At 40.0% G+C, this 27,397-nt stretch overlaps 3 protein-coding genes across 4 annotated transcripts in view; 2 read left to right on the top strand and 1 right to left on the bottom strand.

Moving 5' to 3' along the window:
* The window catches only part of LOC311274221 (phospholipase B1, membrane-associated-like), a 51,921-nt gene extending 24,768 nt beyond the window's left edge, over positions 1 to 27,153 (top strand). The window contains exons 3-18 of the mRNA XM_084381711.1: positions 17,781 to 17,851; positions 21,655 to 21,692; positions 21,904 to 21,994; positions 22,771 to 22,829; positions 22,965 to 23,032; positions 23,351 to 23,394; positions 23,602 to 23,722; positions 24,051 to 24,102; positions 24,226 to 24,306; positions 24,850 to 24,915; positions 25,374 to 25,465; positions 25,823 to 25,904; positions 26,103 to 26,204; positions 26,356 to 26,451; positions 26,648 to 26,719; positions 26,813 to 27,153. Of these exons, the coding sequence (XP_084237837.1) occupies positions 17,781 to 17,851; positions 21,655 to 21,692; positions 21,904 to 21,994; positions 22,771 to 22,829; positions 22,965 to 23,032; positions 23,351 to 23,394; positions 23,602 to 23,722; positions 24,051 to 24,102; positions 24,226 to 24,306; positions 24,850 to 24,915; positions 25,374 to 25,465; positions 25,823 to 25,904; positions 26,103 to 26,204; positions 26,356 to 26,451; positions 26,648 to 26,719; positions 26,813 to 26,935 (1,258 nt within the window). The 3' untranslated portion in view covers positions 26,936 to 27,153. The remainder of the gene's footprint in view (positions 1 to 17,780; positions 17,852 to 21,654; positions 21,693 to 21,903; positions 21,995 to 22,770; positions 22,830 to 22,964; positions 23,033 to 23,350; positions 23,395 to 23,601; positions 23,723 to 24,050; positions 24,103 to 24,225; positions 24,307 to 24,849; positions 24,916 to 25,373; positions 25,466 to 25,822; positions 25,905 to 26,102; positions 26,205 to 26,355; positions 26,452 to 26,647; positions 26,720 to 26,812) is intronic.
* Positions 709 to 7,091, bottom strand: cdca4 (cell division cycle associated 4). 2 transcript variants are annotated; one of them, XM_084381713.1, is made up of 2 exons: positions 7,002 to 7,091; positions 709 to 3,333 (listed from the first exon to the last, which is right to left on the bottom strand). In XM_084381713.1, the coding sequence occupies exon 2, from the start codon at positions 3,322 to 3,324 to the stop codon at positions 2,392 to 2,394; it is 933 nt and encodes a 310-aa protein (XP_084237839.1). In that variant the 5' UTR covers positions 3,325 to 3,333; positions 7,002 to 7,091; the 3' UTR covers positions 709 to 2,391. The 2 variants fall into 2 exon arrangements, with proteins under 2 accessions (XP_084237839.1, XP_084237840.1); XM_084381714.1 differs by lacking the exon at positions 7,002 to 7,091 and adding an exon at positions 3,676 to 6,994.
* On the top strand, positions 11,943 to 17,852 carry LOC311274222 (activator of 90 kDa heat shock protein ATPase homolog 1-like). Its single transcript, XM_084381712.1, has 9 exons — positions 11,943 to 12,257; positions 13,602 to 13,792; positions 14,063 to 14,145; positions 14,233 to 14,350; positions 14,503 to 14,594; positions 14,759 to 14,887; positions 15,019 to 15,120; positions 15,292 to 15,343; positions 16,209 to 17,852. Exons 1-9 carry the CDS (start codon positions 12,178 to 12,180, stop codon positions 16,379 to 16,381), a joined length of 1,020 nt encoding a protein of 339 aa, XP_084237838.1. The 5' UTR covers positions 11,943 to 12,177; the 3' UTR covers positions 16,382 to 17,852.
* Positions 27,154 to 27,397: the final 244 nt, after the last annotated feature.

Below are 27,397 nucleotides of genomic sequence, written 5' to 3'. Positions count from 1 at the left end.
CATTGTCACAATAGTGTATTTGTAACTGGTCCAGCATAGACCGTCCTGCTGCTGGAAATACTTGCAAGCTGTAAAAAGTCCCTAATAAATGCACTATTTAGTGCTTTTTGAGTAACAGCTGTGAAAAAACACTTTTCACAGCTGTTTCAGGAAATCAACTTTTAAAAAAAAAGGCTCAGTAAATTTTTGTTTTTAAAGCTGTTTCTTCCATGAAATGAATCTTTTCATTAATATTGAACCAATGACAGTGTTTGTTTACAACAACCTCCGGGTTGAAAAGTATATACATCTCATTCATCTGTCTGCCTGCTGGGCCACAGACTAAAGAAGATGGCAACTTGACTTTAGCAGTCAGTGTGAGATGTCGCCGTTAGATAAATGTGGTTTACCAAAGACACTAGCAAAGCAGCACAGTACATAAAATAAGCACATGAACACCGAGTTTATCTATTTATCTTTAACCATTTCGATTGTTTGTCGATTGTACATAACACACAACCGCCAGTTGTCTACCCAGAAGTAACTGTTGTTAGTGCAATGTCACGTTGATTTGGTCCACAGTTGCCAATAATTATATATTTACTTACCGTTTCACCCAAATGCAGAAGTCAATACAGGTTTTTGATAAAAGCAGTTTTTTTTTTTAAAAAAGGGAAACAATAAACCATAGAAAATCCTAAACTAAGTGATCCAATAAACACCACACAGTCAATAGTTGCACCTTTTATTATAAAAAATATTTACAAAGATGCTACAATGTTTTTTCCTTAATATAAAAAAATGCATACATTTTACAACGGTAATTAGTCTTTGAAGTTCTAGCTCCCATTCAGACCAGAGTGACATCCTTCAGGAGTGTTGTGGTAAGGTATTAAGCGTGTCGTAATACTGTATTTTTGTCAATACATTTTGTTTGCCTGAGTTAATCTCTTCATCGTAAGGAACAATTTTGAAAAATGCATTTGATTTTCCACATCTTTAGGAGAAAGGCAACTGTTTGCATAAAAGGAATTAAAGGACATTTGAGTCGTATACAATCATTTTGAAACACGTTATGACAGAGCTGCATAGTGACTTGAATAGTAACCCGGTTTTTTATTATTACTGATAATAATTAAAAAAAAAATGTGAGGAATAAATAGGTACTGCATTCAAAAAACGGAGGGCGAAATTTGGATAAATATAATTTCATCAGGCCTCGTGGTTGATTTGAAGTCAATGTGGCGTGTCTGTACCTAGATATAATAAATACAATAAATAAAACAACAATAAATTAGGTTGGGTTAACACACAGAATTCTTCATTTGTAGTATGAACAAATGAGAGAAAGAAATATGGCTTCTTGATGCAGTTATCACCCCGTGGTTTCTCCAAATGCTTCAGGAAAAGCTGTTATTATTATTGTTATTAGATCTGTATGTAAAGCAGGGCAGGAAACTTACTCTGGGTACTGTTAACTTACCAGAAACAGTCAAATCTTAAACCCGGTAGTAATTTCCCTGTCCTGCATAAAGCTTTAAGAAAATGAAAGAACAGCGCCTATAAAGTGTGACAATGCCAGCCCTGACACCTGTTACAGTCGACTTGTTATACCAAACCATGGGAAGACACTGTCTCGAGTCTGGCTACATTAAAATCTTAAAAACCGCCTGGGAGGGAAAAATAAAAATAATATCAAATGATACTTGCAAAATCCCCCAGCTGTATAATGCAAAAAATATATTTCTATATACACATACGTACATATACATATATTCCATTCATAATTGCTCAAATCTTTAGGAAAATATGCATTGATTCATAGATTTGGATTTACAATTTGTTCTGGTTTCTGATGCATGTAGTGTGATGAATTGTTCCTCAGTCCATGTAACAATAAATAGAGATGGACAAAATGGCAGAGAGTACGACCAGACGGAGCTAGTATGACAGAATGTATGACAGACGTAAACATGGAAAGTACGTAAATAAGAATGCATCATGGTATAGGTAATTATCTTTGCCTTCTCACAGATATTGTCATGTTTTGGATTTCATCAACAAAGTAGGAAACTAACCGCTTTGCCCACAGGCCGCGTAGGCGTGTGAATCCCAAAATTCATTAAATTTCACCCTCACTGTTTGTTGCCAATTACATGTTTTTTGAATAAAAGATGAAAGGTCCCAACAGCAGCTGCCGACTTGCCTAAGCGGCCGTTAGAGCGGACTAACTACACCTCTAACAGCCGATCCCAAAATCTACTTGGCTTGCTGTTAATTTCCCACCTTGCCCCAAAACCTCCAACAATCTCCATGTGTAACAATACCACATACAGAACATGCACATGTGTACTGTGCATAGTCTGGAAAGAGTCTGAGGGATCAGTACAGGCCAAAGGAATGTTCTGAGTTTCAGGATCCCACTATGATCTCCATGATGTGGTCCAGTTCATTCAGGTCTGACCTGCAGCTCGAGCTGGAGCTCAGGGTGGTCGGCCCGTGGGAGGAAAGGCTCTCCAGCAGATCGTAAGGCCCCATCTTTGGGGCGCTCTGCATGCCTGTCAGCACCGTATCGAGGTCATAGTAGGACGGGTCCACGTCTGAAAACAGTTCCTCGAGCGCAGGGTCAGGGGGCGGCGCCGGGTGTTTGATCTCAAAAGTCCCAAAAACCTGCTCCCCTGTCCTGGATTCTGCGCTCAGGTGGTCCCGGTCTCCCTCCTCTCCCTCCGACACACACTCCTCGCTGTCCTCGTCTTCATCCTCCTCGCACTCACCTTCTTCCTCTTCCTCCTCCCAGCACGGTCCCATGCCGAATGGACCTGCCAGGTAAGAAGCAGAGGACAGCTGGGGGGAGACGGGCGACAAAGTGGACATGGTGACCTCTGTCTCGACGTCTCCCTCCATCACCACCTCCTCGGCGTGGTAGCCTTCCTCCAGACCAACCACTGAGAAGGGCTTCGGGCTCTGCCCGGCCTGAGCTGCTGCGTCCGTCTGCCGGCACAGCACCTCGGTAGCCACCAGGCGGTCTGCGGGACACTGTGCAGCTGCCAGGGCCTGGGTCATTATCTGCCAGGTGCCGTCCTGGGTCATCTCCTCCTGGATCTGCCGCACCGTGTTAGCGATGAGCACTGAGCGGCACAGGTTTGGCTCCACCAACATGTGGCAGAGCTGCAGCTTGATCAGCGACATGTCAAGCAGCGACTGCCTCTGCAGGCTGTAAGAGGACGACAGCGTCCGAGCCGCCACCGCTGCCGCTGATGAAGCTGCTGACGGGCCCTGGTCACTGCTGGAGACCGGCTCCTCCCCGGAGTCTGAGAACTTGCGCTTGGTGCCCTTCGGGAACATGTTGTCTCTCTGTGGTGATGGCGAGGAGACAGAAACACAGTCAGATATCCAACAGCGACACTTATCTGAACATCAACTAATTGATCACTCTGACAAACACACAAAATGCTTGAATGTCACTAGCTAAGATCAAAGTGAAAAGAATAAGTGCCATGTAATTAATTATGTAAATGTGTGATGTAGTGAGGCTATGTGACGTAGTATTTGTGTGTGGACATGAGGGAGCTAGGGCTACAATCTGCTCAACAGCAGCTGTGACTTTATCAATAAACTCTACAGGTTTTAACTCTGTATGAACTACAGTAAACAGTAAATTGTTTGTTGTAGTTTTTTTCTTAAAGTTTGCTATACCTTTCCTGTTGAGAGGCACAGGCAATAGCAATGCAGCTTGGTCCCGGCTGCAACGCTTCAAGTACTTTTGTACGAGCGACAAGCAGCTTTTGTTCAGCACCATTTCTGCCCATTTTAGGCCAGTCAGAGGCAAGACTCCTGCTGGGCGGAACAACCACACTTTTAACAGACCACTGAGCCACCGAAAATAGCATGGTTACCAACTAAAAGCCGACGCTGCATCAAAGTAAGCACAGACTAGAGAGACCTTTGTCAGAAAACAAAAACAGCACTCAAGTTACATGATCAGTGCACTTATATTCTTTCCCACTGCCACCTGTGATCAAGAAAATATCCTAATCAATAAGGTGCTTTTAAGGGGTAAAAGTGATAAAAATGTGGAAAATAACATTCACAATAATCACAATATAACATACCACCATGATCCACTAATGTTTACAAGGGATATCAGGTTTCCAGGTCTACACACGACACGCTTCAAAAACTAGTAGAACAAGATTTTCACTTTCTCTTCACTGAGGGAGGGGAAGAAAAGTAGAGTCAACTTCCTTATTACACACCGTTTGGAGTACACAGATGTCTTAGAGGAACAAAACAACAGTCCTGCCAACATTAAAGGCCCTCTGACTCCCCAAAATAAACGGGATGCAAGTAAATAGGAGACTGAGCTCTGAACTGCAGCCTGTGGCATTTAATTTTCCATCAGACAGAAAAATAGTTTGCAGTGTCCGGCTGTGTCCTCTGTGTAAAAACCTGCGGGCAGGGCGTTTGGGTGAATGATTCCACTTGCTCCAATTTTCTATTTGTGATACATTTTTTATGAAATAATCACAAAAAGTAAAACCAGGGGTACAATGAAAACAGTACTGATACATGTTGGATTGTAAAAAATATAGCATCAAGGTTTACAGAACACAAAAAACAACAGAAAGTTGTTAATTTTTACAAAAAACGTCCCACTTTTCTGCGGTTATTCTCACACTTCATCTCCATACCAACAAAGAAGAATTGTTTTCTTTAAATATTCATCTCAGGATGCCAGACAAAACTCACTAAAGCCCTATGATCTGTGGAAAACACATACTATTTTACAATTAAAGACATTGTCGCAAGATTTTTGCAGCCAGAAACAGGGATGACAAAAATGTAACATTTTACATTTAATCAACATATAATCAAACATGTAATCAAACAATTGTATGACTTCTAATCAGGAAATGGTTGCAAACTCGTCGTCACTTCAATAGAGGGAGGTACTGTGCTTCTTTACACATACAAAGAAACCTGACATAAAACGAGAAAAAGGGATTACATTACAGCTACCATCCTCCCGTGATTGATCAGATGGATTATCTGGAATCAGCACCGTGTTGTAAAAAAGTTATAACCCATACCAAAAAAACAAGGAAGTGGATCTAATGTACACTCAATGGCTGAGTCCTCGCTTGAATACAGAACAACATTTCCTGACAGTGGACAGAATAGGAAAAAAAAAAGTCATTTATGAAGGTACCCGGAGATCTAAAAATACAAAAGGGTGAGAAAACAATTATAGACATGTGTTGTCTTCCTTGTGTGGTGCGTTTGTGCTGGCCCCTGTTAAACAAGAGACACTAGAGAGCACTATCTCCCTGAAGGAAAAACAACAACAATGTGTAAAAGTTCAAATAGGAAATGAGATATACAACCAGGGAGACCTACAACCTGAGAGAAAGCACACTGCACAGAGAATTAAAAAACAGTTTTGGACATGACATATATAGATAAAAGTGGTTTTTGAACACCCTATAGGTTAGCATTTTGGAGTTAAATCTCAAGGAAACTACTAAATCTACAAAAGCAATGTCCAATATTTGTTTTATATAATTTCTTGATTGTAAAAAAGAGGCCTACATCAGACTGTTTAAACCTGATTATTCTGTTGTTGCACCTGTAGCAGACAAACTAAGTCACACAACCAATGCAAAAAAAACAGTGTGCATGCAGAATTTTACGCATTAGTTGTATTAATAAGGACATATTAATAACGCCAATAGTGCTACAATATTTGTCTTTATCAATCAGGCTATCGGTTATATTGACAGTAAGTGCATAGACATTCCTCGCAAGTAACCAAAAAATTGCAACGCATTAACACCAAAAAATTACAGCCTACGCCGGATTTCTCGTACGAAAACATCATAAACTTCATCGTGCATCATAAATGTGCCATTGTGCATCACTTTTAACCAACATGTTGATTTTAAGACATAATTTGTCTGCTATAGATGCTTCATTGTAGTGACTGGGATTAATTAATTCAATAAAAAAAATCACACTTAAACCCACACATTCCTGTTACTGTATATGCTTAACAGTTAAGTTAGTCACACTTACATGACAAGATTTAACAAGAAAATGCTGACACACACATGATGTTCAAAAACTTGTCTAGCAGAAATCAGGAAATGAGTAATCAAGTGCAAACGGAAAAAAAAAAAAATCCACTCATTGCAATTAGGCAAGTACTACTAGTATTACACAATAATGCAGAAGTATACTACAGTGTTATGTAAAAACACAAGTGTACTATTATTAAACAGAGCTGTTGTATTATGCTAGGAGCCAGAAGCCAAACAAAATGCAGGCTCGCTTTACGTCAATGGCTCCTAGCATGCCCCATCCCCCACTGCTCACTGAAAACCAGCACTTTCACAGCACGCCGTACTAAATTAATAAATAAACTTTAAACACGGCGGCGTTAATTTTACAATATCTCCATCAAAAATGTCACATAACCACCATCAGCCGCCCGTTTAGAGGCCCTGTAGCCGCCGTAGAGAGCGGCGGGGAGCTGCTGGCCGTGACTGCCGCATGCTTTGTCTTTTCAGCATCAGAGCTACCGAGCGACAATGAGGCCATTTTGCGCTAGTAGCTAACAGCTAGCCGGCTAGCTATGCTACGGATCTGACTTTACGCTTATGGAGGCAGCCCCGCTAGCTAACTGTGGCTAAGATGTTCAGTGAAACGGGAAGAAAACGCGGAGGTAACAAAACGTTTCGGCGATCGTCTCAGCGTGGCCTTCTTTGGCTATTTCCCCCCTTTTTTTAAACACACACACACACACACACACACACATAAAAAAAATGAATGCTAGCAAGCGTAAAGCTAATTAGCCAAAAAGCGCCCACCCACACATCCTCCGCGGTCCTTCCTCCTTTCTAGCCAAAAACAAGAGTTTTCCGCCGCGGCTGGGCTGCTAAGTTCCCCTAAAAACAACAAACGCTCACCCGGGTAGCTGGTTTAAAAACGACTATCGACGGGTGGCTCGGGGCAGCCGTACTCACCTCGTGTTTGTGTTATTTTATTCCCGTCTCGGTCATAGGATCGACGGCAGGGAAAGCGGAGATCAGGTTCAGATGAGATCATTCATGCCACGGCTTCAAAAACTGAACTACCTCTGTCCTGCTGCTGCTGCGGAGCGGACGGCAGGAGGGAAGGAAGGGAGGGGGAGGGGAGCCGACAAAAGCCAGCCATATGCCTGGGATTCCTCTCTAATCATTTCTCCCTGCTTTCCTCTCCTGCTAATGCTTTAATGTCACAAACAAAGTGAAAGCCATCGACAACAACAACAAAAATACAAGGTTTAAGAAGTTATTGTGGGTATTTTGCGCTGCATTTACATTTTTTTTTTTTTTTTTTTTTTTTAGGGTTCTGGACAATTTTTAATCAAAAGAAGCACAAACAATTAGTGTTTGTGTTTCTAATGTTTAGATTATTCTGATGAATAAATAACATTATTACCTGCTGGTGGAAATATTTACTCAAGTGCTGCACTGAAGCACCATTTTGAGGTACTTTTACTTCACTTGAGAATTTCCATTGTATTCTTTATTAGACTTAAACTCCACTAACATGTTGTACTTTATACTCCACTTCAATTATCTGAAAGATTTATAGTCAGAGTTTATTTCTTCTTTCATTAAACGCACTACAAGGAACTTTAAACTGGTTATGAAACAGTTTCAGTTTAATACTGATGCATCTGTGTGACCTACATACTCACAAACTAGACCATCAGGGAGGAAACTGGCTATTTCTATATAATTTTTGCACTTATTCTGACTAACTCTGGCTTCTGATCTGCTGCTACTGTACATTATGAACCATCCAGACCTCAGAGGTCGTCAGGTACACGTCTGCTTTCAGCCCCTAGAGTCAAAACTAAACACGGAGACGCAGCGTTCAGTCATTGAACTGCACTGTGACTTTTATTCTTTAGTCTCATCTCTTTTAAACCTCTTATATTTTTAGCCTATTTTACTATTTCCTAATTTGTTTTAATGTTTTGTTTCTTGACGTCTTCCTCCTTGTTTTTAATGTCTTTTAATGTATTTTTTATGGCCCTGTAAAGCCCTTTGAGTTGCCTTTTGTCTAAATTGTGCTATAAAGATTAACTTACCTTACCTGTCACCAGGTCGGATCCCAACTCATGCAGGTTGTATAAATCTCACAGCCTGAGGAAGGAAGCTGGTCTGTAGTCTGGTGGTACAGCACTAATAATCTATACCTACAATGCATCATCTAAGGCTACATTCAGATCCAGTCCGGCGGTGTGGCGTAAACGCAGGTCCTCCCATTCATTTCAATGAGAGTAGGCCATTGTGGCTGTGGCGATGCTAGCTGCAGGGGTTACGAAAAAAGAAAATGTTTGGAGAAACGCAGCACGACTGTCACACTGGCCAATCACAATAGCTGGCATTCATGTGTTATTCACACAGTTTGGCATTGTGGATCAGTTTAAAGGTCCTATTTGTAAGAAAAGTGGATTTTTGAGTCTCACTCCCAGCTCGTTGGACACGTTGGGTTGGTGGCCGACCCATCCTACAATCCCTGAGTGTGAGTATCTGACGAGTTGGGACTCAAAAATCAACAAATTTCTTACAAATTAGACCTTTAAAACACTTTTTTTTTAATCTGTGGAGGCCGACGTTCACTGTCAGACTGCATGCTTAACCTACATTTGCAGAGGCGTGACTGCAGATCTTAAACAGAGCAGAACGCGTCAGGAGCAGGGTATGGTATTTAGCATGGCTAAATGCTACAGAGGAGACACAACAGTCTGTGTGGCGTGATGTTTTACTTGTGCTCACTCGGTTTGGTTTTGTGCCCTAGTTTAAAACACAGTAATGATCTCCCTGGCATTCTGGTTGTTTACTGTTATTTTAAATCTGTCTATGTGGATAGAAGATCAGTAGTGGGAACGTAGCAGCTTCGCCTCTCGGCAAACCAAACGCATCACACACGCGGTCACACGCCGCCACACAAACCTGATTTGGTCTGAGTGTTTTCTAAGAGAAGGTTTGTGGCCACAGACAACAAGCAGTGTCAAGTTGGGGCCTCATGTCAGGTTCCAGATGTCGAGCTTATAGCATTTCCCCACAACACGTTTCGTTTGAGTAACTGTTCAAGGCCCAAAGAGGTATAATTTTCCAGTGTTTCACAAAAAACACAAACACATACTCATATCATCATCTCCAGACCCCCTCTCATGATCCTATGGAGGGGCCAAGAGCAGCAACAGTTTACTTGTTTTAAGTATTTTAAGCTTGTTGTATTGGTACTTTAACATTATCATCATCACAGCTACATGAGCAGACGCACAGTTTACATCCTACTGCATCTTAATACACAGTACAAATGCTTCATCATCACATTAATCAGAATTAACTGTACTGGCAGTAAGAAGGTGTTTTTGCCAATCAAAACTTTATGTCATACAGTCGTGACAATACATCTTTAAAATTATACAAAGAAACCATTTAATAATCTCACTCCATGTGCTTTTATCCGTGTGTTTTTAAGAAGACAGATTTTATTGCAGTGGAGAGGACAGTGGACAAATATTTCATCTCTCTGGATGGAGCACTTCCAGCTATTTAGGACACATTTTGAATTATTCTCTTTATCCAGGAGTTCTTGTGAATGAAGGTGTGTGGAGAGAAGGGGTTACTAAAAGGCTCATGAGTAAATGGTGAACCTGCAGGGCCTCAGATAGTAGAGATAAAACACTATCCCAAAATAAGGTATAGTTGGAGTTCTGACAGTTTTTTTCCTTCTTAATTATAAAATCTTTTCAATCTATCACATGCAGTGACAAAGAAACACACAGCCACTGTCACTCACTAGAGGCAATATACAGTCACTTATCAACCTAACCGGCATGTTTATAGTCTGTGGGGAGCAAACTGAAGAAACTAACTGTACGATCTCCTCGTGAGTTTGAAGTCCTGACAGTTTCAGACCCAGACGCTCCTTTCTCTGATGCAACAGTACTAACCGCTGCACCTGCTCCTGTTTATACTGACAAACATTGACGGACAGGTTTTTGTTATTGATTACACATTGGCATATTTGAATACTATTTTAATAAGGAGATAAATGCAGAGATGGAGCTTTTTGGTGGGACTTATTGACCCTCTCTGAATACAACTGCTGATTACAAATTGCAGAAAATAAGAAAACATAATCGAGACTAAGTGTAAATGTCATTTATGTTTGTTGTTAGTTTTAACACCAGATGTCAACGAGGTCTTAAAATGACGTGTATTCACCTCTATTTGGGTTTCAAAGCTCATAATTTACAAGATGAATTGAGTGTCAAAATCTTCTTTTCCTGAATTTTCCCTTTTGCTCATCACTGACATATTTAGCAGCCAAGTTTAGTCGTTTCAGTCGTGTTGTTTTTCTCTCTCTAATGCCATGACTACCACATGTAACACCCTTTGAATCAGAGAGGTGTAATTATCAGTAATTATCTGCGCTGCTGATGCTTATTACCTCTGCCATGGAGGTTTTTTGTTTTCAATGTTGGTAATTAGTCTAATCTGTCCTCCTATTAACGGTGTTTTTCAGAAACCTTAAGACATATTTGAACGTTTTTGGGGAAGATCAGGCTTGAATCAAAAGACAGCTGATTAGATCTGATTGATGGGATCAGGACAATAATTACTCCCCACAGCGAACCTGGTGGATGTTGTTAAAATTCAGACAGTTGTGTCACAGAAAGTGATTGAAAGGATGTAAAACAAGTGTTTTCTCTGTTATGCAGTACCAGTTAAACACTCACCAGCCGATTCGAGGTACACAGAGTCTTAATAACAGTAAAAACTACTGCACTTCATGTAGTTGAGCTGGTTCCAGGGTCCTGGTGTTGTTCATGCCGGTTCACTGTCTTTAAACCGAGCTATCCTTAACAAAATGTCTTTCACTGGTGCTTATCCTGCTATGACGAGTCACTAACTAAATCCGATTTTAACCCCTACCCCTCACTTTTGCGTACCCCTGTGACCCTCAGAAGAGAGTTACAAGGGGTAGTGGTTGAAATGTCCCCATGAAAACGATTTTAGATCAAATTTGGGCAACATAAGCCATCAAGAGAGGCTCTGCATCATTGAAATACATGAAAATGCAGGACTGTCATGCATCTGCAATAATAATGAAACGTGAGCTACCTAGCTAGTTAGGTACGGAGACCTCAGCATCTAGAAGAAATTTGTTTTCCCTTGGTTTGAAGTGTGCCTCTGTCAAAACCTCAGTTTGGACTTTGCCCTAGGCATGAACACTCGAAATGGAGGGGTAGGGCTAAGGGGAGCATTGTGAATGGGTCAAAATGTCTGCCGTGAAAAGGGTCTGTAGGAGGATGAGGGGTGTAACTCGAGTAAACCAGCAGCCAGCTGGTCAGGTGAGATGGCCACAGCCAAAGAAGGCGGTATGTTTACTGGGGAAACTGTATAAGCACTGCCACTGAGTGCAGAAGAAGCCAGAAATGTTATGCTACCAAGCAGACGAATCACAGTCGTTGCAGTCTGCGTTACAGCAAAGGTTACAGCAGTTAATGCAGTGTTATGGGCATGATCCCTCACTGGCTTCCCAACGGTAAACACTAGCCAATTGTTGGATTATTAAATGTTGGAAAAGTGTGAAAAAGGGCCTCCCCTTGGCCCTTTTTCTGGAATCTTGAACCAGATTTTGTTGTTGTTGTTGTTGTTGTTGATTTTATCCTCATTTATATTCGCAGATTCTTCTTCTGTCACTGGACTAACTGATTGTTTAACAGCTTAAGCTTTGCATGTCATTTTGACTAAGCCAGCTAATCAAATTAGCATTAGCCTCGTAGAGTTAGGCATACCGTTCCTTGAACGCATCTCCGAGACACCAAGAGAGCGGACATTTAGCTGATAAAAGGCTCGGTTCTGTCTCAGGATGTGTTATCTAGGTGTCTTTAGCTCCAGAGGTCCTTCTCTGACGCGGAAGTAGTCTCCACGAATGAACTTCCGGGGGGACATTGTTGCCTCGTTCCACAAAGTTCCGTTTCCAGCAATTTCTGTGCACGGCGGATAAAGGCAGCGCAGCCAGAGGCTTCTAGAAGCAACGTGCACCGGACACTCGCCGGCAAACGAGCCTCCTCTGTCTCTCTCTGCTCACAGACACCAACACGTTTTAATCATCTAAGAGGACAAAATGGCCAAGTGGGGCGAAGGGGACCCTCGTTGGATTGTTGAGGAGAGAGCCGATGCGACAAATGTCAACAACTGGCACTGGTGAGACTTTAATAAAGGACACTGACTGCTAGCTAGCGCGCTAATGCTAACATCACACATTCAGTTCGTATTCATGCCAAGCTGCAGCTGTTCTCTGTGGGGTTTGGTCATCTGTGCAGGCCTGTTTATATTAGGATACTATCTATAAATAGCCCAGAGTGTAAAATATTGAATATTATTGTAGTAAATGATCACATTTGATGGATAAAGCTAAGTTAACCCTATGAACGCTTTGAAGTTAGCTTAGCCTGTAGCTGGCTAACGCTACTGTAGCTTCAAATGAATGCAATGAGGTTGTTAGCCTAGCCCTAGTGTGTCTGCTTACAATACACGTGTTTCAGTGTAACAACGTACTGTAGATTGTCATCAGATGGTTAATTAGTCTTCAGCTCCTGTTATTACACCTGAAGTAGCCCCATTTTAAAAGTGACAGCAATGCTCATCTTATAGCTTGTAGCTGCTAGCTATGTTTAATAGAGCCTGATTTTAATGTCCTTACTGCTGTTTCTCTCTTATTAGCACTGAGTGGTAGTAATATACTCACTGTATAGCCCACTGAACTGTGTGCTGCTTTTAAGCGTTTCCCCACTGAAACCTAATTCACTAGTGTGGTAACATAATTCAGTTCAGAAATCTTTATCTTCACCTGACATATCTGAAGAATATCCTACAATGCAGCTTTTGTGACTTCAACCTCAAATGTTCGCTGGCAGTGAATGCAAAGGAGTTTAGTTGTAGTGAGATGCAGGAAAACTTTGCTCTAATTACAGGTTCAGGTTTAAACCAAGATAATGTAACTCTGACATATAAAAGCAGACTTGATGTTCGGTGTAATAACTTAACTTTGTCATGTTCGAAGCTTCTGATATTTACGACTCAATGAAAATTAATACAAAGCAGCAGCAGCAGCATAAATGTCAGCATTAAACAACACTTGTTATTGTATATAATTCATAGTAAATGCAAAAATACATATTCTTTCAAGAAATGAATGTATGCATGTAAAACAAGATTAAAAGATAGAGTTTCCTCACAGAGTCACTTTCAGTAGCTTGCCGTCAAGGGAAAAGCTATTTATTATCATTGTATGTGAAGGTTAATTAAAGTCTTGAGTGACTTGTAAAGATGCATTAGTTGCTAATGATCACACTCAACACTGCTGCATTACAGCAAAGTGTAAGATAAGATAAGTTGTAATTAGTGTAATAATATCTGCTGTCAGCATAGTAAACAAACATGAAACAGTATGGAAATGAAGAACAGAATAAAGGTGATGTAGATTTGTGTTGTGTACCTGTTTTGGATTCGCTCTCTCATCGCTGCGCTCTCTGTTGGACTTTTCAGGACTGAACGAGATGCAACAAACTGGTCATCAGACAAATTAAAATCGCTGATGCTCGGGATAAGCGTGGAGAACGACGAGGGGAGCTGCGAGGTGACAGAAGTCAGCAAGGTGGAAGGAGAAGCCTCGATTAACAACCGCAAAGGGAAACTTATTTTCTTTTACGAATGGAACCTGAAAGCTACTTGGACCGGTAAGCAGGAGACTCAGCTGCTGATTTTGGTTAAATATACATGTGTAAAACTTTGCTGCTATCACTGCTGAATGAATACAGAGGAAATGATCAGGAAACAAACCCAATCACCCGCATCTCTCAAACACTTCTTAAAATAGAAGTTAGTACAGGACAGTAACTCCTGAGCTGATCAAAAAAAGGTTTTCTTTTGTCACCAGTATTGAAAAGAAGTTGGACCGAAGCAGCTTTGAATCTGTGCTGACATCTGTACGCTCTTTATTTCACCAGGGGAGTCGAAAGCAGGAATCAAATATAAAGGAACAATTGAAGTCCCGAACCTGTCTGACGAGAACGACATGGAGGATCTTGATGTGAGTTTCTCTGAAGAACTTGTGTATAATGATTCTTGAGTCGTGTAGGAACAGCGTGTTGATCCCCGTCCTGCGATCTTTGTCCAGATCTCCGTATCGTTGAATAAAGACGAACCTGAGACGCCGCTGACCAGCCTGATGAGGACAAAAGGAGCAGAGAAAATCCGTGAAGCCCTGGGAAGCTACGTTGGATTCTTGAAAACAGGTGAGTGAAATCAGTTGCAATCTTAAAGAAACAATCAGAGATCCTAACTGAGACAATCAGGTTCAATTCACACCAGAATTCACAACACAAGATCAGTTATCAGCCTCACAAAAGTTGGTTTTGAGCTAAATTTTGTGTCGTTCTTATTGCAGAGTTCACACAGGGAATGATCCTGCCTACAGCCAACGGTATGGCCAAGCTTCAGTCCACATCGCAGTCCAAAGCCAAGCTGGATAAAACTCAAGTTAGTGCTCAGAATTACCTACAAACAGTCCCACTTTACATTTTCACACAGAGCTCTTGTCCCTGAATAATTTACTGTAACAGAGGCATCATTAATGAAGCGTCAGTGTTTTGCTTGCAGCAGATCTTCCCTCACCAGCCCTTTGTTCTCGTTGTGTGGAACAGATTTCATCCTCAAGCAGCACAGCTGTTCCCGTCAACACCGGCGTGAAGATCCCCACCTGTAAATTCAGCATGAGGGAAAAGTTCCTCACCTCTCCGGCTGATCTCTACAGGGTCTTCCTCAACCAGGAGGTGAGCTTCACCTCTTTATCTGCTGTATCTGACCCTGCTCGGGTTCAGGTTTCAACGAACGCTCACTTTATTCTCATCGGCGTTACAGCTGAGAGAACGAGTCAACTAACTTGTTTGTTATAAACCTGCAGATGATCCAGGCGTTCACACATGCTCCAGCCACAGTGGACGCAGAGAGAGGAGGAAAGTTTCGTCTGTTTGACGGAAACGTTCTCGGTGAATTCGCAGAGCTGGTAAGACTCAAGTTCAACAGTTTAAACCATTAAAATAATATGGAATATATTCATGTTTGTATCAATAATGCGTCGTTAAAAATTAGTTTATTTTTCTGGGTTTTTGTACGTGTGTACTTTGTTGTGCTCGACCACATTACCTTCTGAAACAGTGACTCTTCTCTCCACCAGATACCTGATGAGAAAATAGTTATGAAGTGGAGGTATAACAACTGGCCCTGCGGTATGTTGATTTATGTATTTTTATATTTAAAGAGACATTTACAATAAGCTCAGTCAGTTTTTGTACTAAAAACTACGTTTGCTGAAACACGTTATTTAGTAAAAATGGCTGCTGCTATTTCACTCTCGCCAAGTCCATTTACAAAAACAGTAATTTTATCATCTTTAGACACTTCAGATGCTGCAGAAACAAAACAAAAGTCAGAAAAAAAACTGTTCCAACAATCACCAACTCTTGTTTTTATCAAATTTAACTGTTAATTTACCGCATTAGATGCGAAAATATCTCTTAACGTCCAACCTCCATCATGTTCCTCTACCGGTGTTGTCACTTCTACCTGGGTGAACTGAGTGTTTTAATATTATGAGTGGAGTGATCGCTGGAAAGACTAAAAAAGTTGTTTTTGGTGAGTTTTATTGTATTCCCAAGTTTGGATAGGTGTGTTTTATGATGATAAAGTAATTGTTTCTGTAAATGGAGTCTGGTTGCCATTAAGGATTACATTGCAGCCTTTGTCATGACTAAAACCTTTGTACCAAGTAGTCATTAACACATCAAAATATGTAAGACATAAGCCCAAAAATGTAGTAATTCAATCCAATCAACCTTTATTAATTGTTTGTCGAAGAGACAAAATACTGAAACTCTGCAGATAAGAAATAATTTATAAATTGTCTAAATGTGTTTGACTGCAGAAGGTAGAATAAATATGTTAATCACTGAACTGAGACACTTTCTCTCTGTGTGGGGTCATAAGTCAGATGTTTGGGCTTGAACTTGCTCTTCACTAATAAAGTCTATAGGAGAACTTGATGTACAACGTCAGACACTGGTGGTAACGTGTGCTCGTCTTTCTGCTCCTCAGAGCATTACTCCACGATTACGCTGACGTTCTTGGACCGGAGCAGCGAGACGGAGCTGAAGGTGGAGTGTCGAGGCGTCCCGGAGAACGAGGAGGAGCGGACGAAAGAGGGCTGGAAGAGATACTACTTCGAGGCTATTAAACAGACTTTTGGCTACGGAGCGCGACTCTTCTGAAGACGGCGTACCGTAGTACTGTTTTCATTTCCGTTCTGAATTTTTAAGAAAACTTGTCCTTCAACCTGTCCGGCACGACGAGTCCCCGCTGTAAACTCATAGCACGAGTTAACGAAAGAGACCAACGAGGTGAAGGCCGATCAGTCACCCGTGTGTGTGTGTGTACGTGTAAATGTTTTAATTTCTGAACATATTTAAATCTAGATTTCTCCCTGTCAGTATTTGGGTCAGTTGTTCAAAGGAGCGTAAATGGACTGTGCCTTTGGGACTCTGAATGGAAAAAAGGATTGAATAAAGTAAACGACATATTGAACCACTAATGAAAAATTGGCCTCCACGTCTATAAATATGTAATTACTGCAAGAGTTAAGATAAATGTTTGTTTTGTTTGGTTTTGAAAAAAAATACAATGTTGATTTGAAAATGATTTGTTTGTTTTTTTTTACTTATTTTACTCTTTTCAACTGTAACTGTAGTGACGATGCTTTCAGCCACGATGCATGTTTCATTTTTGAACTGAGAAGAAAGACGACTGGATCTGAACTTTACTCATGAAGTCTGTCACTTATAGCTAAACCGAACCGAACCTCCAGTTGTTTCATTACCAGTCCAGCTCGGTCTGCGTGATCGGATCAGCTCGGACCTTCAGCAGGAACGCAAACGTTTGTCGATGTTGGAACAGGGGAACAGTTTCGACCTTATGCAGGTAGCTAGCGTAGCAACTTCAGAGAGACGTTTTGCTATATTTGGCTTCATAATGTGCATTTCCAGTAAAAAAAAAAAAAAAAAAAGTTTTCAGAATAAAAATGGCATCTATTTATTCATCATTTCATCCTTTCACGATGTAAAAAGATGAGTTGGTTGGAATAAACCAATCCCTGTATGCTCTTGATTTGTTTTTATTTATGTGAGCACATCGTTTGACTTCTTCACATTAAATCTGTCAATCACACAAACTTTTTTATGTACAGTTTGATTACATTTCATACGGCTAACTGTCTTTAAAACATTAATTTACAAGTGCTTTAAAATTTAAATGCTCAAAACAGCACCGCAAAGGCCACTCTCTAGCAAAAAAAAAGCACTTATTTTGGTTTTAAAGGTTTGTGCTGTTAGATTTCTAACAGATTTATTATCTTACCATGTAAATTGTGACATTATTTATCCAGAGCTTAACATCACATTTATTTTCAGTTCACGACTACAAAACAAAAGCTTAACAACAAAAATGCTGTATAATAAACAGGCAAAGGTCTAAAATATGACACAACTTAAATGTTTTTTCCCTAAACAAACTGTTTAAAATAAAATATTGACCCTCACCAGCACCCTTTAAATAAAGATAAACATGTAAACAAAAGAGATGTGATGAAAGAACGACGCTGCTCTTAATTCACAGCACGTCCGTCTGGTTGAAGGTTCGCTGTCAGAAGCAGATGTACAGCTCCGACTCCTGGAAGAACAGAGCAAGTGAGGTTAATTAAGTTATAATAACTGGTTATCAAAAATGTTCAACAATGCTCCTGTTTACATCTTTTATAAAAGCTGCTTGTTTACTACTCGTTCCTCAGTTTAGACAAATTACATGTCCTCTCCTCCGGCACCACAAGACAAACATGTTTTACTCCAGTTGAGGTCAGAGAACAAGAATAGCAACGTCTCTACAAGCCTCCTGCAGCTTGGTGTCTGCAGTGTAATGAACATTTCAGCCTCACGGGGCCGCTGTTGTTACTTCTCTTCACTTGAGGGTTCAATCACCAACACAAACAACCTATTCTGCTGCTAAAGTGCCGCTGAGCAACAGCATCTTACTGTTTTAATACACTTATTGGCCACTTTATTCAGGGCGGATGCGTCTTACTGAGTGTTCTCATGTTGTGACAAACAAAAAGAGATCCTCGTATATAATCTGTGTTCATATCGATGTAAGAAATCAAGAGATCAACGTTTCACTACAGTGAATTTGTTCAGTTGTCGGATACGTACGCTGGAGATGGAGTCGTTGTCGAGTGAGTCGAGGCTCGATCGTGGCGCCTTTTCTACCACCTCGGCCGGTTTTTTAACAGAAATGTCGTGCCGTCTGTTCCTGGAGAGAACAACGTTAAAAATATTGTGTTTAAGTACAACTTGCACATAAAAGTGCGAATGATATCATCTGAAAAGACCGTAACTTGATGATGATGCCTCACTGATAGGAGAGAAAATACTCAGCTGAGGTCATCAGGTCACATCAGGTGAATAACTGAGAGGTGTCTACCTGTATAACGGCCACATACTGATGCCTCTGTTGTCCTTCTGGCCTGCCGCAGACGTGGCTCGCTCCACCAGGTCTCTGAGGAAGTCGAAGAGCTTCTCTGACTCGATGCACTGCTTCCTACACAGCAACACAACACAATCATTTAACTTGATGTGTCACTTTTTTAAATATAAATATGACAGAAAAGTCACGCTGGAGCGTCGGCCTTACTTACATGTGAGCGACAGACACGACGGTGCTGAGCTTCGACTGAGTTATCAGACAGGTTTTTGTCAGCAGACACTTCAGGAACATCTCCAGAGCCCGAGCTGGTCGCTGCAGTTCAGGACTTCACAGATTTATCTATCACGCTTCAGTTTCAACTGATCTCTACAGTCCTTTAATGAAATACAGTCACTGTCCATTTATATTTGACACTTTCCTCCAGGATTACAGCAGAAAACAGACTGCATCACCTACAGGGAGGTTTTTAAATACATTTTAATTGAATTATTTATTGTTGTTGCCTCATGCAAATAAGTTTGAGTAATGAAAACACTTAAAACAGCAATAAAAAACATGATTTCTGAAGTTTAAAGTTAACATTAGAGACTCACGATGTTAGATTTGTTTTGTCTTAGTCTAAGATCAAGGCCATACTGAAGGGACTACAACTCCCAGAATGCTCAGGTTGGAGCTGGAGGAAAATAGGGAATGGGACTGCTACAAAAACAGGTGGATGAAATGTGAATTAAACGCAGAAACACTTCTTGTAGGCTACATTTATGCGCTCACTGATCAGACAAAAGGTGTAAGAGGATACAGATGATCACAGGAACCGCCATCGCAATCCTCCCCACCTCTGCATCCTTCTGCATGATCTTCTTGATGCGACTCTGCAGAGAAAAACAAAAGACTTCAACACTTTCAGAGAAATCACATTCATACAAGTGTAGCTGCTGCATTCAGGTGCAGAAGTAAACTACTGCTTCCTAGATCTGAGGCCATGAAGGCAACATGTGAACACTTCTAAATGATCTTAGAAATTAGACATTTTCCCTTGTCGTTTACTTTCTAGTTCCCTTTTCCTGTCTTTCTTTCTACCCTCTTTACTTTACGTTATTTTATACATCATGTTTGTGATTTTCCAGGTTGAATTTGTGTTGTTAAAACAAGACCAGCACCGAGAATATAACATATGTCATGTACTTTTACTACTAGTGTCTCAATGTTGGTGTGCACAGCTTCTGATTTACTATAAATTGTTAGCTCAGCACCAGTGTTGTCCACACTGAGAATATCCCGGGTCTAATCCTTGAAAATTATGATTTATAATCGTAATGTTTCGCCACTCTCTCAGATTTCCGACAGCCCCTGAAAGCAGCAGGTGCTCCCTACACTCCATGCTATCTGGACGCAGCTAGGCTAGCTTCGCTTCTAGCTTGTTTTATCCGCCTTTAAACAGCTTCAACGCCGCAAAATAAAGCGAAAACTCACCGGGGGGAACCGTACATTATATCTTCTCTTCTGTCCGGGCATTTTCCTCGCTTTAATCCGCGCGGATCGATCACATTTTTCATGTTTTTACCGCAAAGCGCCGCCGAGTCCATTTGTTTACCTTCAGCAGGAACTAACCTGAAAAACTAAAAAAAACACAAAAAAAAACACACCGACGCACCTGAAGGCAACACCCCGTGACCCCAATAATGACGTCATGACCCCCGCAATTTCCTATTGTTGTTAATAAAAAGTAATAAATTAAGTCTTAAGTGACAGATGATGGAAATACTTTTAAAAATCATCAAATCAAAGGAATCTAAAGTTTAAAATTATTTGTCTTTCTTGTATTTTAAATTAGATATAACCGTCTTTTAATTTAACTGTTAGAGTATTAATTAGTAACTCAAATTAGTTAATTAGATGGCTTAAAGCCTTTAAAAGAAATCTTAAATACTGCCCTCTATATGTGAATTACGTTAGTGCTGTACACTGATTAACAAATTAAATTCACATCAAACTTTTTTGCAACTAGTTGAGTTTATGGATCGAAATATGCTTTTTTGGGATTATTTGACGATAAGTATCTCCCAGTTTAAGGGCAATTTCTCAAAAACACACGCAGCACAGCCGAGTTATTCTGTTGCATTTTTGCATCTTTTGTCTTGTTTTAACTTTAAACAATTAAAACTGTTCTTAACTTTAGATTGATCTGGTCTTGCGCTGACATTTTTGCCTTCTGAATATCTTGCGTTTGCTTTGTCTGTCTCTGTTTGTAAAGGTGCTACATAAATAATGTTATTATTATTATTATTATAACTGAAGACTGGATAAAAAGATGATATAGGCGGATTACAGATAGTTTTCTGGACTTCATTTGTCAGGAGCAGCACACAGTGACATCAGTGTGATGTTTTCTGCAATCTGGGGAAGAAAAAAAATGAAAAAACTCAGATGGTATCGTTTGTTTCACCGCGACTCTTTTAAAAGACATGAACATAATTTACACATGACTCTGTAGTTTTTCTATATTTAAACTTCAACTTGACTTTAGTATATTAATCTGATTGTGTTGAAATCGTTACAACACGGTCGTTTTAATCTGGCCCTGCTTGTTATTACCAGTTGATTACCTGCAGTAAATCGCTCCGTCCTGAGAGCTCTGGTTGCACTAATGACTACAAAGGTCAAAGATAAGGTTGATCAGTGTTCATTAAAGAGGTTTTATGACACTAATAAAGCCTCACAAACCAGCTCAGCGACTCTTTATTGTTATTTCTTTGTCTTTTCGTTGTGGAGCGACAACATGTCGTCCTGCGTGCTGCTCGCTGTCTGTATATTTGCCTCCTGTCATGTAGACGGTAAGAGTTAAAATATATCAACATGGACGGATGTGAGTAGTTTGTATTCTCCTCGACTGTGTGTATTTACAGAAAATTCCCCTTTTAATTTGTTGTTTTACATCGTGGATCTGAACCAGTCTGTCTGCTGGAGCAAACGTTATAATTAATATATTTATAATTCCTCTTCTCTCTTGCAGGAAACATGTTAAAGTTAGAAGAAGGAGATTTCAGTCAGGTATCGTCTCCATCTATCTGAAACATTCAACACTCTTCAACCTGCAAGAGATGACAGAACAAAACCAAACGATCATCCTTTAAAAGACACATCACTAACCTTAACCCTGTCACACTGTCAGACAACAAACAGGCCTCCAGTCACTTTAAACACAACTCTACATAAACAGACATCAACTCTGTGAGCGTTAACAGTGTGAATTCTCCTGCAGGATCTTCTGGGAACAGATTTCCTCCAGCGTCGTCTGCATCCTGCGTTCAGCTGCCCCGATATGAGCCCGTCTCCCACCGTCCCCACCTCAGGTCAGTGCCACCTAAGTCCTGAAGTACATTTACTACAACTACTGTGAGTCAGTATTTCCATTTTCTGCTTCTTTATACTTCTACTCCACTACATTTACAGCACTCTGCTACTGTTGTATTACTACTTTTACTTAAGTGAATGATTTGAATTCTCCTCCCACATCTGTACAGATGTTTTCTATACATGTTTTCCCAGTAGTGGATTGTAACTAAGTACATTTACAAGTACTTTATTGATGTAAAACTTACTCTATTCTACTTTACTTGAGTATTTTTATCCTATGCTACATTATTCTTCTACTCCACTACAGTTTGGAGGCAAGTATTCAGATTTTTCCTGCATTTATTTAACAACATGACTTTGTATATTCAGATTGTTTGTACAAAACATAAATTAACTAATGAATTAAGATACCCAGCAGTATATAAAATAGTTAGCTGCCACATTAAAGTGATAAACTGTTAATGCATCAACAATTATAATGCTCTAATATAATATGATGTATATTAAACCTTTCTAATGTTTCTCAAGTGAGACTGCAGGACTTTAACTCGTAACAGAGTATTTCTACACTGTGGTACTGCTACTTTTAGTACTTCTTCCACCTCTGCCAGTAAGCAGTTTGGTCCAAAATACCTTTTTAAATCCTGGATCCTCCTTTTTTAAAATAGCTTAAGAAAAGGTTATGAAGTAAGAAACACAGTTCACACTTCCTCTGCGTCATGTGTTCATTTTTATTCTGAATGTCTCCTCGTTTGTTTTTTGTTTGTTCCAGTTGAATTCGTCAAAGCTGCAGACGTGAAAGTCATCGCCGCACTGGGCGACTCTTTAACCGTGAGTCACGCGGTGCAAAACACAGAAATATCTACAAATGAATTCATCGTTAATAATTTTACAGCTTGTAGTGGAAGACATGAAGTGATGAAACATTTTCTAACAGTGTTTCTCTGCTGTGTGTTTTTATTGCAGACGGCCATCGGTGCCAACGGTTCAACGATTCTCGCGATACCTTTTGAATTTCGGCAGGTGTCCTGGAGGTAAATCAACACTGCAGCACAAATCCCGACTGCATTTGAAATAATCTTATTTTTTGAATAAACTCTACAACAAATCAAGACCTCCAACTCCCACTGGTCATCAGTGTCAAAGGTTATCAGAGATATTTGATACCTATCTGCTCACAAAGCTGCTATTTGTTTTGCAACAGTGCTTTAAAACTCACTGACCTCATTTCACTTTATCTTATCTTGACGGTTACATTATACAAGTTGTTAATAATGTTGTAGTCTTCATATAATGACGTTTATGTTATGATTTATGTCGTTGATGTAAACTTTCTCCTCTTCTGTGTGCAGCATCGGAGGATATGGCACTTTTCAAAATGTCATAACGCTGGCAAGTAAGTCAGTTTATTGTTACCAGATTGTAGTTTAAAGAAAATATCACAGGAGCAAAAATTATCTCATTTATATCTTTGAAGCCAAAACAACACAGATGTGATTTCTTCCAAGAAACATCTATGCCATGAATATGAGAGCTATCAGTTGACAAAATCACCTTATCCTCTCTGCATCATCAAGAAACGTTTACTCGTCTTTTTGTCCAGATATTTTTAAACTCTTCAATCCCAAACTGATGTTTCCTTCACCTGTGATGACGCTGCACGGCACCGCAACAACCGTCGACAAGACCGGCTTCAACTTCGCCATCACTGGACACAACACGCTGTAAGACTCTCTCACTTTATATTATATCCTGAATATTATTATCATTATTATCATGTATAAGTGCAATTTGATGTGATGGTGAGCTGTGTCAAGTTTCAAATAATTGGGGGAATATTTGGACATTTTTGGTGCGATTAAATAAAAAATAACAGCACGTAGCTTTAAGCTGCATAATCATTTTCGTCATGCAGCTGCAGGTGGCAAAATGTTCTCCCTGCAGTTCAAAGATCAACATAATTACAGCTGCTTATTACTTAATAATCACATGATAATGTTTTATTGATGTCAGTGTTACTGTGAGTCACTGCGTTTATCTGTTCTTCTGCAGAAACGTCTCAGATCAGATTAGAACGATGATCGACACGTTCAAGTCTTATCCAGTAAGTCTCAGCGTTCATCACTCTGATCATTAGATGATAAATAAACTTAATTTTGTTCATCAAACTGAGTCGAAGCTTCTTCTTCTTCTTCTTCTACTTCTTCTTCTTCTTCTTCTTTTTTAGGGCCTGAACTTCCAGGAGGACTGGAAGGTGGTGACGATGCTGATCGGCATGAACGACATCTGTGATTACTGCAAAAACAAAGTAAGAGTGTTTGTTTCCTGGAAAGTTTGAGGAGGAATGAAAACTGAGATGTGCTGTGAAAAGTACCCAAATGTCATAATCAAGTAGAAATATCTGATATAAATTAATTTAAAAGTAAAAAGGCTCGTACGTTTTTCTTTCCAATAGCTGAAAATCTTGTTCTTACTTCACCGTGACGTTTGACTTTTGTCTGCTGGGTGTGGTTACAAGTGCATCAAAAAAGACATCAAACCACGCCCAGCAGTGATGTTAGGTGTGGTCAGAGGTGAAACTTAAAACCAGGGAGGGCAGAGAAACACTGCTTACCTTCTTGATATGAAGTTACTTTGATGTATGTCAGGCTAAATAAATAAAAAGTATTCAGTGTTTTCCTCACGGTTTGATTATGTGATTATCACGGGAAAGATCTTCTAGCAGAAGAAAGTATACAGGATGTATAAACGTGCAAAGAAATGTTTAAACACTGAACATTTAGATGAAAATAATTAAAAAGAGAGCAAAAAATGTCAGAATCTAAATCTGATCTTCTGAGTCTCTCCACAGGAGATGTTCTCCCCCGACAGCTTCATCCACTACATGACTGCAGCTCTGGACATGATGATGAACGAGGTGAGATTTTATACGTCAAAGACAACGAGCCCAGGTGTGCACAGGTGTGAAAGTAAACAGCAGTTGAACTTCTCCTTTAAGCTCCATTTCTTTCCCTTTTTGTGTGAACGTACTGGTAATCCGTCACTCGTCAGCCTGTGGCTAAAAATAGAGCAAACACAGAGAGTTTAACTCTTCTTACACAACGTAGAAACTTCATTCAGCAGTCTCAGAGATAAAAATCACAAGTTCTTGCGTAAGCCGTGAATGTATTGTTCAGGCTTTTTATTGACCGTTCCTTCGTCTGTATGAACAGTTTCTTCACGCTCTCCTTCCCTTTTGCTTTCTGGGAACAGTTTGTTCACTTCTCCACTGTGATGACTGAAAGTGTGAAGTCTGAGAGAGGATGTGGAGACATTAGAAAGCCACACTCTTCGGTCCTCAGACATGATTTGAGTCGCGTTATCCTCTGGTTTCAGATCCCCAGGACGATCGTAAACGTGGTGCAGATTCTCCCCATGAAGGCTCTCAGAGAAGTTCAGAGCCCGGTGCTCGGCTGCAACCTGCAAAGGTCACCGGAGCAGTTTCTTCTTTTGCTTTCTAGACCTCTCACAGCTCTTAAATCAAGCTGAAGGATGTTAATATTACCACCAAATTATATAAAACATATAGCACAGATGACTAAACCTCCTGAGATTGTTTTTGGATGAATACTTCTTTGTCATAACGAGTAAAAACGTGAATATTAGGTTCAGATTCTTGCCAAACTGTTGTTTTACTTCCTAAAATTATCACTGACCAGCACGTATGCAGTGCGCTGACTAAACAGGGGTTTCATATTTCCTTGTATCAGATGGCTGCTCTGATAATCTGTTTATTTGATAACCTGATAATCCAATAGAGTAATAATCTGATAATGCGCTCACAGGAGTTTCTGCTCTTGCCTCGTTCAACCTGAAGAAGGATCCCCTGAACTGGAGGAGCTGGTTGAGATTAACTACGAGTTCCAGGTGAGATGGGTCATTACCATCCGCACGGTGTCGGTTGAGTTCAGGTTTCAGTAAAGAAAGAAGAGTAAAGAAAAAACTGCTTAATTCAATATTATTCACTGTTCATGCCAATAATTACATAATGTTGGCGTGACATTAGGTAGTAAAAGTCTCGACGTGTTCACTCTTTAATCACGATTTAACTTCCCTTCTTTACAGAGGAGATTAAAGAAGCTTCTGGACAGCGATCGCTTCTTCAAAAAGGACTTTGCTGCTGTTCTGCAACCTTATTTAGAGATCGCACAGCCACCGAGACTCCCTGTAAGTCTCCAACACAACTAACATGTACTTTTGTTCTCCTTCCTTCAGTTGTATGTCACATTTTAAGCAAAACAACATGAATATTCACTCCAAAGTGTTTAAATATGTCGACAAACCCATAAAAAATAAGTTATTGTTTCCGTAAATTCAGGACGGGAAGATCGACGTGAGCTTCTTCACAGCAGATTGTTTCCACTTCACTGTTAAAGGACACGAGGAGCTGGCAAAGGGACTGTGGAACAACATGGTGAAGTTTAATGTCGTCATGACTCATGTTTGGAAAACTGTTAAAGTCAGCTAACAGTTTGGTTTCAGTACGGATGTAATGCAGGTTGATAAGACTAGTTTATTGATATTTGCAGCAGTAGTTTGAATAAAAAGTGACATCATGTGGTTTGGATTTCATCAAAACTCATAACGCTGAGCTTCACCTGTTTCCTCAGTTCCAGCCTGAAGAAGGTAAAGAGATGATAGAGACGTTTTCAGAGCCGATACACCTCATCTGCCCGACGGAGGTACGACATGACCGACGTGCTGAAGATTTTCATGATCGTGTTTGTAGATAATAAAACTCCTTAAACGTGTTTTTTCTCGTACTTCTTCTGCAGGAGCATCCTTACATCTACACCAGACCACGAGTTACCGGCAGATCGTCTGCACCGCTGATGAAAGATTTCTCCGTGAACACGTTGATGCTGATGTTTCTGTTTTCTGGGTTTAATTACCTGTAGACAGCCTGGACTGAGGGTCCAAATCTGAAAAATACACCTGTAACTTCCACAATATTGAGATGTTATGTGTCAATCAAGAGCAGCTAACGATGTCTGTTGGTTGTTGTTATTTAAAAATGTTGTGGTAAATCCTCAGGCTGCAGATTGTACCTTCAATGACTGAAGAAATAACATTTTATTATCAACATGTTGTGCAATAAACTTTATTTTGTGCATTACTGACGTCTCCTCTTCGGTGATAAGATGTATTAAAAAAATTTCACAAAAAATATTAAAAATGTTTTAAGTTTATAAAGTTATTTTATTGATAAGATCTTGAATGCATGACTTTTAGTTATAAAAGAGTATCTTGATACTGTGGTATTAGTATTTTCAGCCACTTTGTAACTGTATAATGAAAAAGTGCCATATAAATAAAGTTTATTATCATTATTATTATTATTATTATTATTATTATCATCA

Source organism: Pagrus pagrus (genome assembly GCF_965226575.1).
Source record: "Pagrus pagrus genome assembly, chromosome: 18".
Classification (NCBI taxonomy): Eukaryota; Metazoa; Chordata; class Actinopteri; order Spariformes; family Sparidae; genus Pagrus; species Pagrus pagrus.
This window is presented reverse-complemented; position numbering and strand designations above follow the sequence as displayed.

Excerpts from the sequence above, each read along its gene's own strand:
- cdca4 (XM_084381713.1), bottom strand. The coding sequence starts at position 3,324 with ATGTTCCCGAAGGGCACCAAGCGCAAGTTCTCAGACTCCGGGGAGGAG.
- LOC311274222 (XM_084381712.1), top strand. The coding sequence starts at position 12,178 with ATGGCCAAGTGGGGCGAAGGGGACCCTCGTTGGATTGTTGAGGAGAGA. Across the intron at positions 12,258-13,601 it reads AATGTCAACAACTGGCACTG|GACTGAACGAGATGCAACAA; the intron begins GTGAGACTTTAA and ends TGGACTTTTCAG. Across the intron at positions 14,595-14,758 it reads CCAAGCTGGATAAAACTCAA|ATTTCATCCTCAAGCAGCAC; the intron begins GTTAGTGCTCAG and ends TGTGTGGAACAG.